This window comes from Empidonax traillii, unplaced genomic scaffold (genome assembly GCF_003031625.1).
Source record: "Empidonax traillii isolate 1590-97213 ecotype Southwest subspecies unplaced genomic scaffold, ASM303162v1 scaffold744:size612752, whole genome shotgun sequence".
Taxonomy (NCBI): Eukaryota; Metazoa; Chordata; class Aves; order Passeriformes; family Tyrannidae; genus Empidonax; species Empidonax traillii.
This window is the reverse complement of record NW_020955937.1, coordinates 363609-379475: the sequence shown is the minus strand read 5'-3', so window position 1 is coordinate 379475 and position 15867 is coordinate 363609. Positions and strand designations below refer to the sequence as shown.

The 15867-nt window shown below is 38.5% G+C and overlaps 2 protein-coding genes across 6 annotated transcripts in view; one reads left to right on the top strand and one right to left on the bottom strand.

The window, feature by feature from the left end:
* MCM9 (minichromosome maintenance 9 homologous recombination repair factor) overlaps positions 1-15867 on the top strand; it is a 47876-nt gene that overhangs the window by 13898 nt on the left and 18111 nt on the right. The window contains exon 8 of one of the 5 annotated variants that reach the window (XM_027900636.1): positions 782-1013. The exons of the other annotated variants lie outside the window; for them this stretch is intronic. Within the exon in view, the coding sequence (XP_027756437.1) occupies positions 782-789 (8 nt within the window). The 3' untranslated portion in view covers positions 790-1013. Of the gene's footprint in view, positions 1-781; positions 1014-15867 lie in introns of those variants that run through there. 5 annotated transcript variants of the gene reach the window in all.
* The window catches only part of ASF1A (anti-silencing function 1A histone chaperone), a 13205-nt gene continuing 3180 nt past the window's right edge, over positions 5843-15867 (bottom strand). Inside the window, exons 2-4 of the mRNA XM_027900643.1 lie at positions 13780-13895; positions 9158-9334; positions 5843-7452 (exon numbers count right to left, since the gene is read on the bottom strand). Of these exons, the coding sequence (XP_027756444.1) occupies positions 7240-7452; positions 9158-9334; positions 13780-13895 (506 nt within the window). The 3' untranslated portion in view covers positions 5843-7239. The remainder of the gene's footprint in view (positions 7453-9157; positions 9335-13779; positions 13896-15867) is intronic.

Here is a 15867-nt window from a genome sequence, read left to right as displayed (position 1 = left end):
CTGAGGTTTGCTAAACCCTGGAGAAGTGCTAAAAGCTGTTTACATTTGGATCTCTCTTTTAGAGAAAACTATCTAACCAACCTTTGGTAAGATTCTGTGTGTTAACATGTCTTGTACCCTTTACCCATCCGGTACAGTTTTAGGACACATGCTATTTAACCACCATTGAATTAGAATTCTGCTTCCCAAACTGTCATTTAAGTTTTCCTTGGTTTTCTACACAAGCTTTTCTTTGTACCAGGACAGCATATTTGATCATTAACATTCTCCTTGTGCCAAAATTCCCTTTTTTTCCTGCTCTACCTTAGGTATCCTGTGCTTTGGGATCCACTATGACCCTTTGGGGCTCTGCAGTATCATGTTCCTGCTGCAGCCCATTAACCCATCCAGTCCTAATTGGATTTGCCTTGCAGAATTTCAGAAAACACTGACTTAACTCCTGCAGCTTAATTTGTGGTTGGGCCTCTGCTCTTTCAATCAGGTTGCTGCCTTCCCCTTTTTAAACAACACCTGTGCTTCATCACGTTTTGCCTGATTCAGAAACTGACCCAGGAGAATTCCTGCTTTCTTGCCAAAGATATGGGAGACCTTCATCTTCCTACCTCACCGACAGGCTCAAGCTGCCTTCTTGCTGCAAAGAGCCCTTACAAATGACCAATAATCCAGTCTCTGTTTTGAAAAAATAGAACGTTACCTCCACTCAGTGAATATGTTTCTGAGTTTACTTGTTTTATTAGGTTGCCTTTCTTGCAAGCACTTAGTAGAAATTTTCTGTTGAGAGTTTTCTAGAGGTTTAGGACTTCTATGAGGAACCTGGGTTTGTTCCTTCCACATCTCTCTAATGAGAATTGGCAGCCAGAAGACCAGCCCACATGCAACAACTCAGTGGCAGAAATTTATTTGACCAGTATAGGACTTTCTGATTTGTAAATAAAAGATGGGGTAACCATCTGTCTCACTGTTTGGTTCTGTCTACGCTTTTTTCAAAGGCCTGGTTCATTCTCCCCAACTAGTCTCTCACAGGGAGTCGTTCAGCTACATTTTTAGAAATTGATACATAGTTTTCCATAGAGACTTAGTGAGGCTTAACAAACTCTCCCTGTAGGTTCTCACCTTACTACTGAGTTTAACCACCTGTTTGGCAGTCCCCAGAGCCATAGCACTGCCTATGCATCTTTGGATGAGATGATCCCTAGTAAGAAAATATTTCATTTACCCCTGAAGTTTGAGACCTGCAGCAACCAATTAGTGTGTTCAACTCCACAGGGACAGGAACCAACACACGCCTGCTCTGGCAGGTCTGGACCTCGTGGACATCTGGCCAGTCATTCTGCTGCTTCTTGGTGCATTATTTGGCTGTTCACATTTCTGAAAGTTTTGTTTGGTGTTGCGTCCCTCCACAGATGGACTGCTTAAATAATTTTGTGAACTGCATTTAAAACAGCCTGCCTAAAAATCTGGGAGACTATCAGCTGTTTCTCCAGCTCTCCAGTTTTGTATAAAATGCCTTTCTGAGCTGTATGAAATGCACTCTTGTTGTCTCTCCTCTTACAGCCTCTGCAGGGCCTTGTGAGTGCTGCCTTTTTGCTGACATTTTGCAATGTCTGAGATTGTCCATATCATGCCAACAGCAGCTTGCTACTAATTTTCTTTCTTTTCATTGAAGGGAACCGACTCCAGAGGAAACCACCTCTTTTTTTTTTTCTTTCATAGTAAGCGTCGCCCTGCTAGGCAGTCTTCAGGTGCTAACAGCTGTCTCTCTTGTGATCCATTAGAAACCAATCCAAAGTGGCTGACATGAGCCATCCAGCTGTGGTTATAAATAGAGTACATGGTGTCAGTATCCTGAGGTATGCAACACACTGAAACTGGAGATATTTTTCCCTCTTTGTAGATCCCAAACTGTCCCTGGGCATTCCCAAGTTGCTACAAGCCAAGATAGTGGCAGGGAACAGTTTTCCACTGTAGATTCATTCATTGTCCCTGATAAAGTTATTAATATAGATGCAGCCTTTAGGCCAATCTTCTCTGATCTTCACTTCTACTATGGGATTGTTTTCTTGAACAGTTATAATTGTACACGAACCCCAAGTATTTTCTATCAGTATGTACCTTGAAAACATTTTCCTGAGAGAATGGCTTCATTGGTTCTTCTGTCAACAGTTGGGCCTCAAGTTGAAGAGGCCTTAACTCTGTGGGAACTCTGCTAAACTTCCTGCAGAAATTAAACTTGAACTTACAATCAAACATCGTCAGATATGCCCCATCTGTAACAACATCTCATCTATTGCAGATTCTTAAAATCCCTTAATTTCCTCTCAATAATGCTGCTCCAAGATGGCTTTGTCCTGAGACAGCTTACCTTGACCACCTGCATGCCAGAGATTATTTAGCCAAGTATATACCTGTCTTCAAAAATTTTGGTCTGTTCATACATCTGTACCTGAAGACCTGTAGTTAGGATGGATGAGAAATACTGCAGGAGCAAAGCAGCAACTTCATCATGTTGGCTGAAGGTTTCAGTCTTTCACACATCCAGGCCAGCCTTCATCAGACTTATTCATCCTGCTGTTGAAATGGCAGGCATTACAGTTGATTTCTGGATGGATATCAGATGTCTTCAGGATTCTCTTTACTGCACCTTTCTCGTGAGACAGGATGAACTGGAGAACACCCTTAGTTTGAAAGGTAGGCCTCCTTATCTCATAGTCCAGAGAAGTTTTGGAGCGAGACCCCCAACAACTCCCTAGAAGTTCCTGACATTTCAGCCAGTTCTAACACTGCTGTTGACACACAGATGATGTCTCATGCAGCACACATATATATCTCTGATTTTGCCTATCTCTAGATAGGCCAATCACACCCCTCATCCTACAGACAGCGAGTACCCAGCCACACCTCCAAAACAGCATTAGCTAAAGCTGGAAATGTTCAATTGTATCCTCCCTCCATCTCCTCCTGGAAGGGCCTTTGCTTTCCAAGTTCCATGTCGAAGCCTGAGTTTGGTGTTTAATAAAGCATCCCTAGTGCCTTCAGCTGGCTTTTCTTCCTTAGATTGTCTTCATTGCCTAGACCAAAAAATAAAGCAAAAATCCCTCCACCCATCTTCTCCAGCCCAGTTTTCATATCACACATTACAAGACCAACTCTTAAAAGAGAACTTTAACTGGAAACAGGAACACAAATAGGAAGGCCTGGCGTGAATAGTCCCACACACACTGCCAGCCCTGACACGCAGTTGTCAGTTTTGCTGCATCTTCCTGGTTGGTACTGAGCAGAGCTCCCCAGCTACCCACCACAGCAACAATTAACCCATCATCTCCAGACCAAACTTCTGTGGCTCTCAAAATATGAGATAATGTGTAAGCTTGCAGACCACTGTGCTATGAATAAAGAGTTATTTAAGTAAGTATTTAAGGAGTTAATTAAGTATGTGAAGGATCTCCTGCAACTGTCCAGACAGAAGCCACAAGATTTAGTTAACTTTGCTCTTTTTTTGTCTCTGGTAAATGAGGATTTGCCAGGAGCATATGTGCATAGTACATTTTGGGTTTTTCCTTTACCTTCCCTCCAGGATTTTCAGATGGCACAGACAGTATTAGTCTAGACTAGTCTGAAATGACTTCCAGAAAACCAGCAGTTGAGGCACTACAAAGAAAATGGACTGTCAGATACCAGATTTCTCTTTCTGACTTTGTCACTCACGTCTCAAGAACTGATTGTCTGGCAAGGCTATAAACTAAGTTACGGTGTTTATTTTAGCAAAGTTTTGAGTTACTGTGCTGTTGAAGACTCGTAGTAATGGCCAGTCTTCGCGAACGAAGAACCGGGGAAGGTCTTTCCACCTTCCAGCCTGCGCATTGGATTTTTTAGGTGAGACACAGTGTGCGCGGAACTGAGCCCACCCTTTAATCCTGAGGTTCATCTGCCGGGGCCAAGCATGCTTGGACAGTGGCAGTGAGGTCCTCAGGACATAGATGGATTGCCTTACAGGGCTAACGAGCTCCATCTGCCCGGGGAGGGGCCCTGACCGGGAATCAAACCCGGGCCTCGGCATTGACAGCGCCACGTCTTTAACCTCTAGACCACCAGGGGCTCCCTGAAGACTCGTAGTAAGGGTCAGCTCTTTCAGTGGAGCTTTGTAAAGTCACTGGAAAGATGAATTTTCCTCCAATATGATGGAACTGGAGCCTTTTTGCCCCCATCAAACTTAAGTGTCATAGGAATTCAGACTGAAAGTAACATCTGAATAAACCACAGTGACTGTAAGATGGACTATTTTTTTCAAGCTAGACATAAAAACTCCACCCATTTTTCATCTGTAATATTACCTTGTCTGATCCATTTACTTCTTTGTACATGACTAACTTCTGATAAGCATTATGACAGTCTTCTAATGAAACTATCTATCTGTCTGAAGTAAAAATACACCAAGATACATAACCAGTCCTGTCAATAAAATCTATAGCACTTCCTTGCATCTTGGTGGTCTCTGCAAGTAGAAGTCTGTGGGAAACTGAATTCATCTTCAACCTTGAAATTCTAATACTGTGCTGTCAGCACTGGCTGGCTGTGTCATGTGAATAACCCTGCTGTTTGAAAACTTTCAGCGATCAGGGACAGGTCTTTACAGATGCCCTACATGCACGCTATCTTTTAATAACACTAAGTTTGGGCTGCGATATTGCCTGAAGTCTGTGTAGTACTGGAACTTGGTTTCTCAAATTCCATATATCTGGAATGTGGTTTTTATCAGGAAACATGATACAAGGCAGTATGTATGGATTAAGATCTGGACAAAGTTGGAGAAGACCTGAGAGGCATCCAACCTCTCAAAAGGCATAGAAAAGCCATTTATCTTGCAAAGATCATGAGGTACGGTTGTTCCTCTCCAGTTTTCACCAAGCATAGTATTCTTTCTCCTGTAACTGATGGGTCAGCTATACAGGACATGTTAGTGTGTTGGGTAAGGTGGTGCCAAATTCTACTGCAGCATCTGCCACACAGTTGAGCTTTAAGTTTATTGCACCCAAGTTCACGTGCACAGTTGACTCTTTTTCTCTGTAACAGAACAACAGAGCTTCACTTTCCAATTTCTCTAAATTAATGGGTGTGCTGGGTAAGACTATATATTTTGTAGTTGATTTTGCAATAGCAGCAATAGGTTCTGCTTTCATCACTTTGTGTCATAGGCTTCTAAGAAGCCTTCAGTGTTACTGATGGATGGATTCTGGTTAAAGCTTGTACTTGATCATGCTTTCATTTGAATATTCAAGAGGTGCAAGAGTTTGAAATGCTACTACTGTAGCCTTAGTTCAAGGCAGACTTCACAAGCCTGTCAGTGCTTCAGCAAATGACTAACTTATTAACATGCTTACATTTGAGATATATCTTTAAAACAGAGTTATAAATAGAACAATAAAGTGCATGAAAAATCTCAAAATGTCACTACAGACCTAAAAGTTGCAATATAATTGAAAACCAAAGACCTTTCTTAAAAGTTCACAGGACTCCAGCCCTCAAGTGAAGCAACTGCTAGTTTAGGGAACCCATTCTAGTAAGTCATCTCAATATTACAGTGTTAATACTTCTAAATTGCTAGTCATCATGTTAAACAATTACAGAGAGATTTTTAAGAGCACACATTAGAATTATGGTTCCAAATATTAATGGATATAAGTAATTCATTCAGCTATCCTACGTACTGCATGTACATTCAGATAACTTCTTTCCAATTTAAAAAATATACATGTTCAAAATGAAGACAATTTCACTAACAATGTGGAAAGACAGATGCACTAACTGCCTGGGACATCTTCATCCCCATTAGAGAATGCAGAAAGAAAAGAGAAAGCATTCTATTTTTATTCAGAGCTCCACTGTCAGTCATCATGAAATCTACCTTTTTTTGAAGGGCCTGGAACCTACAAGGGTTCACAGTTTGTGCGGTTACTTCTAACTAGCAGAATTACATTCCTGTAATCTGGCATGACAGATTAAAATGTAAATGCACACACTGTCAGAGTAAATGTATAAAGCTAATGAGGACTGGAAGAATAACTAAATTGTTAGTGTCATAATGATGTCTTGAGTCTTTACAGTTTACTGCTTAGTTCTTTCTATCTTCAAGGATGCCTCAGGTAATAGGGACGTCTCAGTGCAAGAGCTTCAGGGCAAGTAATGGGTTCTGCCTGACACAACAGGATATGAATCTTGATTTATACCAGTGCATAGGACTGCCTTAAACAATAGAGAGAAAACAGAAGTTTTCAATTCCAGGCATTTCAGAAAAATGAAATACAACATCTAAACTCCTTATTACTAGTGGGAAAGACTACAAGAACAAAGCATACCTGAAAATAAACATACCAACCAGCAGCGGTACATAATCTTACAGAAGAGCATTTTTGGGATACTCACACTATTCCTTTTGACACTTAGAACTTTCTAGTAATTGCTTGCATCCTTCCAACCAATTGCTAGTAGGGTGGCTGAAAAAGGGTTCTTTCCTGAGATACCCACTCAAATCCCCATGAAACACTGTCCTGAACAAACCACAGTTTGATTAAACAGCAGCAGGAGGAGATTTTAAAAAAAGAGTCCTAAAATCCAAAATAGCAGATGGTAAATCTCAAATTGCATGCTTTAAGTAACAAGTATGTGCCTTGAAAGGAAAAGAAGCTTGCACCTAAAATTATACTGTGCTGTCTGCTTTTAGAGCAAAAGGACATTTTGGACTTTTTTTTCTTTTAAATCAGAGATACTTTTTTCTTTGCACTTCATCTAATGACAGTTTTGTTCTTAAGCTGTCATTAAAGGGCACTTTATATTTGGCAATCTGGGTATCAGAGATGAGGACATGGCATTATTCCTTCATTTTGCCTGAATGTTTTAACCTTTAAACTTTTTTTTTTAGTTTTTAATAGTGCTTACAAAGTAAAGGGGGAAGGGGGAGAATACATATACTTTAATCAGGTTTGGTTCAGACCACATAGAATAACACATTAGAAAAAAAGGCAAATACTTAAAAATAGTTGTATTTATATTCCACAATTTGCTCAAATACTGTTTGTTTGTTGGGTTTTTTTGTTTTGTTTTTTTTATAAACTTTCTACAGGATGTTTTAAAACAAGTTCTTCACATTGCTTGTCAAACTATGCACTTATGGAATTTGAGGGAAATAGTTCTGGTTGTTTTTACAGTTTAACACATATACAGTACCAAAACGATGGTGGTTAGTCACATGCAGTCCATATGAGATTCTAACATAACATTTAGTGAATTTTCTGATGTTGACCATCCCTTTGATGCTGAAGGTAATGCATCTGTGGAAAGCAGAGACTGTAGATTTGGGTTACTGCTCTCTGCATCTTCCAGTTTTTCAGTGTTGTCCTCCCAATTAATGTGGAATCTTGTGACTCTGGGATTAGATGCCAAAATATTCCTTTGAAGCTAGGAAAGAAAAAAATACACAGACTGTAATATGTACATCTCAAACTGGAGTTCATATGCATATAGATTTTTTCCTCTTATTCCCCATAGTCTTGCTTGTGTAAAACAATTTGTTTAAAAAGGGAATTTATATAAATGTGAATATATAGCTACTACCTGTGGATCAGAAATGCACTTACAGTACACTCTACTTATTCATTTACTCTAATATCCTACTCAGCCAAAGAATTGCTTTCTCAAGAGGATATTTTAACTGCTCCATGTGTTCAAGGCTGTGCAAGAGCTTCACAAGTAAAGTGCAAGTGTTTATTATTTTATCCAGCTTTTAGTAAATTACCCCCAAAGATTCTGCAAACTATTATACTCATAAAACTTTGCATCAATTTTACAGCATTTGCAATAACTATCAATTCCATCAACTCCCCATCTTCATTTAAGAGTACAGCCTATCTTCAAGTTACCAAACAATAGACTGATTTCACTAAGTAGATTTATCTACTAAAGTTTTAAAGTAAAAGTAAAAACTTTACTTAGATTTGGAAGATGCTAACATTGTGGCAGTGGACACGATTAGTTATATATTTTATTCTCATGCCGGACTTCATTTTCTTTTGAAAACACGTTGCATTTGTTTATGTATGCAGCAAAAAAATGCTCATTTTCTCTTTATCTTGAGAGGGATAAAAGATCGTGGTTACCCAGAGGATGGCAAGTTATCATCACTGGACACTCGTTATGAAAGTTAAGACTGATCACAGGAAAAGTCTGCTTTGTTGATTTTATTCTCCTAGAAAGTATGCTCTCATTAAGTATTTCCCAATCCCTTATGCAAACTAACAAGGCCACTTCTTTTTTAGAACCTAGTAGGGTTTATTACCACCAATTAATCAACTTGATAACATTCTACTTGTGTGTTTCCATTCTGTCCCAAAGGGGACTTCTTATACAAACATATGATAGCTTTTGCTGCTCTTTTTCCTAGGAGCAAATCTAGCTTTTTATATAAGCAGAGAATGAAGACAAGTCCTTTAAGCACTTGAATTTAAAAATGCCTAGAACTACTTGTCTTCATTAAGAATTATATCAAATGTAATTTTGAGAACATATTGTGTATCTGATCCCTGAAAATTAGGTTAAGCATAGGAAAACATACTATTTCATTTCATCTTTTCATTCTAGTCCTGGGTTAATTGTTATCATGAAGGATATCTTTTTTAAAACTTAATCTGCACACTTTCTTTGTCAAGTTGCCCATCTTCTCTCATTTTACACCTAGCTTGTTCTTCAGTTTGTTTGTTTCAGTTTTGCAGAAACTGCAGCTCTGACACTAGAACAGCTGGGTAACAACTCTGGTAAATATCTGCTACTTAGTTCCTGGTTGATGGGCCTAGAAAAGCATTATTCTCTTTTTTTTTGAAGAACAGAGCCAATGCTGGTGCAGGTGGAAATAAATCCAGTAGTTTATTTCACACAGTCGGTGTGAAAGTGCAGCCAAGTTTTCAAGATGGTGGAAACTGTTGATGGTTTCTCAGTATTATCCAAATCTATGACAACTACATGGTACTTGTAGTTTGTTTCCTCAAGTATTTTCCATTATTTAATGCCTCATTCCATGCACTTTATGAAATCACTTGATGTTTGCTTTTGTTTCTTAAAAACCTCTAAGCATACCTCTGATATATGACTAGAACAAAACATGCCTTACCTTAGAAAAGTCTGGCTTTACTGGTGGATTCTCTCTCAGTTCTGTTTCAGTATATTCATTGTTTACATAGTAGCCGACTCTAATAAATTCTTGACCTCGGTAAGTGCATGTAATTAGCACAACTGTTACGCCTACTGCATCTGCATCTGGAATAAGCCCTGGGTTAGGTGCATCAGCCTAAATGTGAAAGGGAAAGATAAATTAAAATAAAATTGATACTACATGACTTTCTAGCAGGGGAATCTTAAATAGTATGTTTTAGCAGCTAAGCAGCGACTATATTTTAAATTGTTCAAGTTAACCAGAAAATATACCTGCTTTCACAACATCAACCCTAGATTTTGGACACTATCCTGTAAAGAGAGAATTACTTCGAATACAGTAATATTGTTGTCTGACATTTCTTATGGGCAATTAGGCAAGTTAGATCCCAAACTGCTTTTAAATTTAAAAAAAAAAAAAAATCAGCTGAACCATTGTTTGAGCAGGTCTACTAACATCACCCTAGTTCTACAGTACTATTGTTCTTCAGCCTATCGTGGTAATTCATTAGAGCAAGATGGTTTTCTTTTATACCCTCAAGATTGATTTGGCCTACATGTGTGTTTTTAACAAGACTAAATCTTTAAAACTACAGAAATGGGCTATGGTGAGGTTTGAGCCGTCCCACACATGTCGAGGAAAGGAATAAACAACTTTCTCTTGCCTCTTTCCTAATAGCTCTGTTTGTTAAAATTTATGCAGTTAAATGCCTCATCTCTCCAAGACACCTGACATTTTCAGCCAATACGCAAACCTAATTAATAGGCAACTCAAGTGATCTTCCTCAACGTCCTTACTCACATCTCTGCAGTTTTTTATCAATAAAATTTGCCTCGTAAAATGTGTTCATCAGTTCCTTAAAATGCTTCCTAACTCCACATTATTGATAAAATGTGCTGCCTCATTCTGCTGTGGGATTTAAAGTAACAGCAATCAAGGCATAGTAAAGCAGCTTCATATTAACAATTTTACGAGAAGATCTGAAGTCAATAACGAGCATCCATGTTAAAAGAACAAGTTGGTGTTAATAACGTGTGTTCAAATGGTTTGCATGTTAACAAACCTTGCCTAAGGACAGAGGATGAATGGAATTAATTCCTGATGTCCCTCTCATCCCTACTTTTTTGCAGTATTTATATGCTCCAGCGCAGTGAAATTTGGGAGCTACAGCTCACGCACGATTGGCTTCTACTCTTTGCAACTTCAATTCTAAAGCCTTCAAAGCAGTGTTGCTCTTTGAAAGAAGCTGTAGATACTTTGCAGAAGGATTAGATGAGTCAGACCTCTCAGGTACAAACAAATACACCAGAGAGAGGAGAAGAAATCAGGGAATCAGGTAGAACACAACTTCCTCCAGCCTTGAAGTAAATAGAAAATGACCAAATGGTTTTACAACTGCATATGGATATGGAAAAGATGTATGGAAGGAACAGGACAAGTGCAGAAGCTTGAGGAAGTCAGAAGAACTGCCAATATAGATTAAATCACTATTTTAATGCAGTAATCTTGTCTTAACAGTGCCCAGAATCATTTGATTACTTTAAATTCCACAGTAATGGACAGCAAAAGGGCACTGTTCAGTTTATCTCCCTGTGAAACTCACACCCTAATGTAGGATTTTAGTTTTCCAGGTTCCTACTGGCATTTCCTGTCTTGTAATATCCCATGACACACTTCTGAACCCAAGGACATACTCTGTTCTAATCCTAATTAACTCTCTAGCATTGTTTTTCTGCGTGGAAAAGACACTGAAGACTGTTTAAAATAGTTCTCTCAAATTTTGAACTTCTCACCTTTGGTGCCAAACCTCTTAATTGCTCACAAACCAAATGATCATACACAGGTGGAAGAAAAAAAGAGCTTGGTACGATCAAGTGATAAACGCGCAGCTGCAGATATTTTGGTATATATATATTTGATATTTGGGTAAAGAGAGGCAGATTATTTTTTGCATAAAAGTCAGTCTTAATATTCCATTCTTATGCTATAAATTACTTAAGAGTTTTATGAAGTCAGTGTGTATGTTCTCCTGACTTATCTTGCTTTTCCACAAGACATTTATTCGCATAGGTATTACTGCAGAGTAGGTAGCAAAGGTCATATCCCCACTTAAAGACAGTAAATTATTTATGTGCTTGTATTCTCAAAAAAAGTTTCTGTGACTGTATTACAAATCCTCACATGCACAGAGAAAAGGAACCAGGTTTCACTACGTATGCCTTGGCATTTAGAAATAAATAGGCCAGGCTGTGGGCCTTTACTATCAAAACATTTTTAAATGGTTAAAAAAAAAAGGTGGGGGGGGCTGCTTATGTCAGTCTGAAAAGCACAATTATTTTCCATCTTTCTATATGTAAGGCTGAATTCCCAACCTGATACACAGCTTCCTTTCAGTTCAGGTGGTTTTATCATCCTTGGCATTCTGTCTGTGTGCTACTCCATTTTAGTTGCTATTTCAGCCATTTTCCTATCTCGAAAAATCTACAGCATATTATCTGAAAATTTTATACACCTCCGCAAGGGTCCTTTCCTTATGCTGTCCCTGCTGAACACAATCTCTTTTCTTTATATTACATGCCTCCTGCAGTTCTGTGCCTTGCCCCATTCTCGCCTTCCCTTGCTTGTTCTCTCCATATTCCAGGCTGCTTCAGTTTGGTGAATAAAATGGCTTCAGTCATCAGCAAAGGCTTCTTGCAGCACTTGGGGTTTTGGTGGTCTCCTGTGTACATACTAGCTCAGTCCTAGCCTCAACCTGCAATCTAGAACTTTTGAAGCATAATATACTCAGACCAACAGTACTTCCGTAAGAAATAAAAGGGATACTTTAATACATAACAGAAGGAATTTCTTACATAACCTGCTACAATCTAAAGCAAGGTGTCTACCTAGCTCCTCCTAATTTAGCTGTAGTGTCATTTATAACCAGGACACAATACTGACTCCCTTCTACATAAACTGCAAGTAAATTTAGTTTTAGAGACCTTCCTAATCATACAGCCAAAACATGCCTTTTTAGGCACCTGCTTCCTGCTCCTTCCCATCACCATCAACAATGAATCGTTGTGACTGAGAACATCTTTTAAATTAGAAGTGTAAATGGTAGCTGATTCCTCTGCATACACTGCCACAAGGTAGCCCCTTTGAGGGCAATAGATGATCACCTATTTCTGACCAATTAATGCCATAAGCTATAATGACTTGATAATGGAAGAACTGTTAATAAATGATGCACTTGTTACACATCTGCTTATTTGTAGTGTGGAAAAAATTAGGCCTCGCTCCAAAACCAAAGCAAAATGTTTCAAGACTGATTTGCACATATGCGGTTGATAAATGCAGCCTCCAGCCTAATCCTATTCCTTTAGCCTGTCCTTTACAGGAACAAAACCAAACAAACACCAAAAAAAAACCCAAACCACAAAAACCAAACACAATTTCCCTGGAACTCACAGATGCCTCACAAACATTGATAGCATTTTAAAGCAGTTAAGTAATAGCGAGAAATGTATTCATTAGCACTTCCTTTTTTTTAATGCTCATCCTCCAGCACACATCTGCCATTAAATAGTTAAGTGAATTTATACTATTTGGGAAAGTAGCAGGTCCTTATACAATAGGCATACTGAGTTGCTATCTGATTTTTCGTCTGATGGATTCTGCTCTCATTTTACAAGAAAAATTCTAGTATTTCATAAGGAAAAGAGTGTTAGTTTGAATAAAAATTATAGGTTTGATTAAAAAAAAAAAAAAAAAGGAAAACCAAACAATTACCACCACAAAAGAAACTACCCCAAACAAACAAAAAAAGCTTCTGTAAGGATTCAGGCAAGTTCACTTCAGGTTTTTTCCCTTCCCTGACTTAAAATGGAAACCAGAGCAGGCTAGTTAAGCCATCTCAGTGCTGCTGTTTCCCTGTTTTCTTTCCCTTCATGCACTTTTGGTTTTAACAGCAGTATTTTATAGGACTGTCACATTCTCTGGACTTTGCTGGACAGTCTTGATCTACACACATTTTTCCTAAATGCCTACTACCTACCACTGGATTTCCGTCTTTATTTTAGAAATCACCATATTTTGTTATGATTTAGCATGCTTAACCAAACATCATGGTTGAACATGTGTCCTGCTAAATAGAAGTGAACTTCTTCATTTTTCTGGCTCACTTTACACTGATCTTCTGAAGTTGCTGGCTACGTTAACCTAGTGTTACTGTCCGAAACTGCCACCAATTGCATTGAGCCTGATGGTGCTGGTGTAAATCAGGTAACTGGCACTCTTGATTACTGAGTGATCTAGAATGTATTTACAAACCAGGTTGGCTAAAATAATCAGTAGCTGTTGGGAACTGGGCTTATGTCACTATCTCTAAATAGCGATACCACTAATGAAAAATGCCAAGAAATGTCAGGGGCAAGAAATACTAGCTCATGAACAGACTTTAAAGGCAGGTGTATCATACCTGAGGAGCTGACAAATATTTTTCCTAGCTTACCATTATTTTTCAACTGCCTCTTAGACTGAAACAATCCTCTCTAAACAAATTAGCATACCCCTTGTAGAAACCATTAAATCAAACTTACCTGAAATACAAACATGTGTCTGCCTGCAGGAACAGGTCCGACTAAAACAGAGTCTAACACCTGATCATACTCTTCACTTTCAGCTGAACCCACATAAATTATTTTCCATTCCAAATCTACAGCAAAACAAAATAATAATAAAAATGCATTATTTATCATTATAGTTAAGGGTCTTCAACTGCCTATCTACAGCTTTGAGGCCTAAAATTGCTTCTTTGTAAACAGGCCTCAAATAAGAAGGACTTGTTTTCATGAGAGAGATTTACTGATGCTTGACGCTATCCTCACAAACCTTATCCCACGTTGTCCCTCCAGTCAGCTGGTACCACAGAAATCCCTCAATTTTCACAGTGAGGTTAATTTTCAAATTTTATACAGAGAAAAGGGCCCATTTGCTAGTGGGAAGCTTGTTCAGCACCTTCTCAAAGTCTGTTAGAACAGCTGCAGCAGAGGGATGGTGCCCTAAATTCACCCATAACGCACTGCATGCCTTGAATACTGACTCACTTCCCAAAAACAAATTCCTGCCTTCCACATAATACACCTCTCACCTTAAATTACACAGATTATGGAAGGTAGTTAATTGAGTAAGAAAACCCACTCTTTTAAGCACCAGGCACACTAACTCTATGTCCCTGTTCCCTCACATGTCACTTGTATAACCCAGAAAGTATGCAAAATTGTGGTAATATGACTAGATCGTATTCTCAAAGAAATCAGTGATTGCATTTTATCTACATCCTGAAATGGAATTAGAGGCAGAACAAAAAATACAATTTTGCTTTTTAAAATAATGCACCAAGACCCAAACATTTCTTACAATTCCGTTTTTCCTAATTCACTCTTTCCCCCACAGGTGTTTGAAAGTTAAAATTGCAAATTAGCCCATATTAGCTCTTCCTGGGCCAGCTTTTCACCTTCCCTTTTTGATTCAAAAACATGTGTGTAAATACATGTATGGAACTAATCTTAAGACGAGACAGATTTTTGAGTTTTTAAACGAGGAAAAAGAGATCAACATTACAGAAAACCACAACTAACACTTTTTTCTTAATGACACTGTTGCTTCAGATTGTACCTTGAAAATTTACATGGCATATTTCTCCCCACACACCCCCCTCCCCCGATGGCCTATGCAAAAGCACAAACCTGTACCCTATTACATTTACTTGATTACTACACTGCAGAATCCAAAGGTCCGCATCACAGTTTCTTTATGCAGGAATGGTACTTAAGCATAGGAAAAACTTGGCACTTTTAACAAAACTTTGCTGCTTTAGGATTGCAACTCTTTCTCCCCATTAGTGAATTTTTCTTGCTTTTAATGTTTATCATCAATGCAGGTTTTACTAACAAACAGGGCTTGGGAAGTGATTTTACTACTCTGTACAGCACAGATACTGTATCAGAGGTTTTATTTACCTTTTAAGCATGTTGTATTAGCTGTTGACAGTACTGCAGGGTACTCATCCAGGGTAATTAAGGAGCTTTCTTGTCTGCATCTGAGGACAAGTTACTGCTTACAAGAATTGAGGACTTTAGGCTAAACTGCTTAAGATTATCACACCACCCTGCACCATTATTCTAGGAGAACAGCGTAAAGCTCATTCTAAATCAGTAGTACTTAGTACTAAAACTGGACTTCTTAAAAGTTGTCAATTATAAATTTAGTAGTGAACTTAATGTTGTTTAAGTATCTTGATACAGAACAACAACTTTAAGAAAGAAAGGTCTGGAGTTTGTGAATTTAATTTTAAGATCAGTGCTGAACAGGACTGGCTGAAGAAAAAACAGCACAGTAAACAGATGTACTAGCAACACAGGAAAGCTAAGGCAATGGCTTTTCATCAAGTATACAAAGGCTGTGTTTAATCTTATTTTTAAATGTGCAAGATAGCATTGTTTATCACAAATTTATCCTGTAGTCTAACTTGCATTTAGATGGGGGAAGGGAGCTGAGAATTCTGCATTGTACTATCTATAACTCTTCTCGACTGTCCGGGATTAACTTTAACATAAATCCAGAGTGTGAGGAGCATGTCACGTTCAGCTGTGCACAAATGGAAGGAAAAGCATTAACACCTTGCA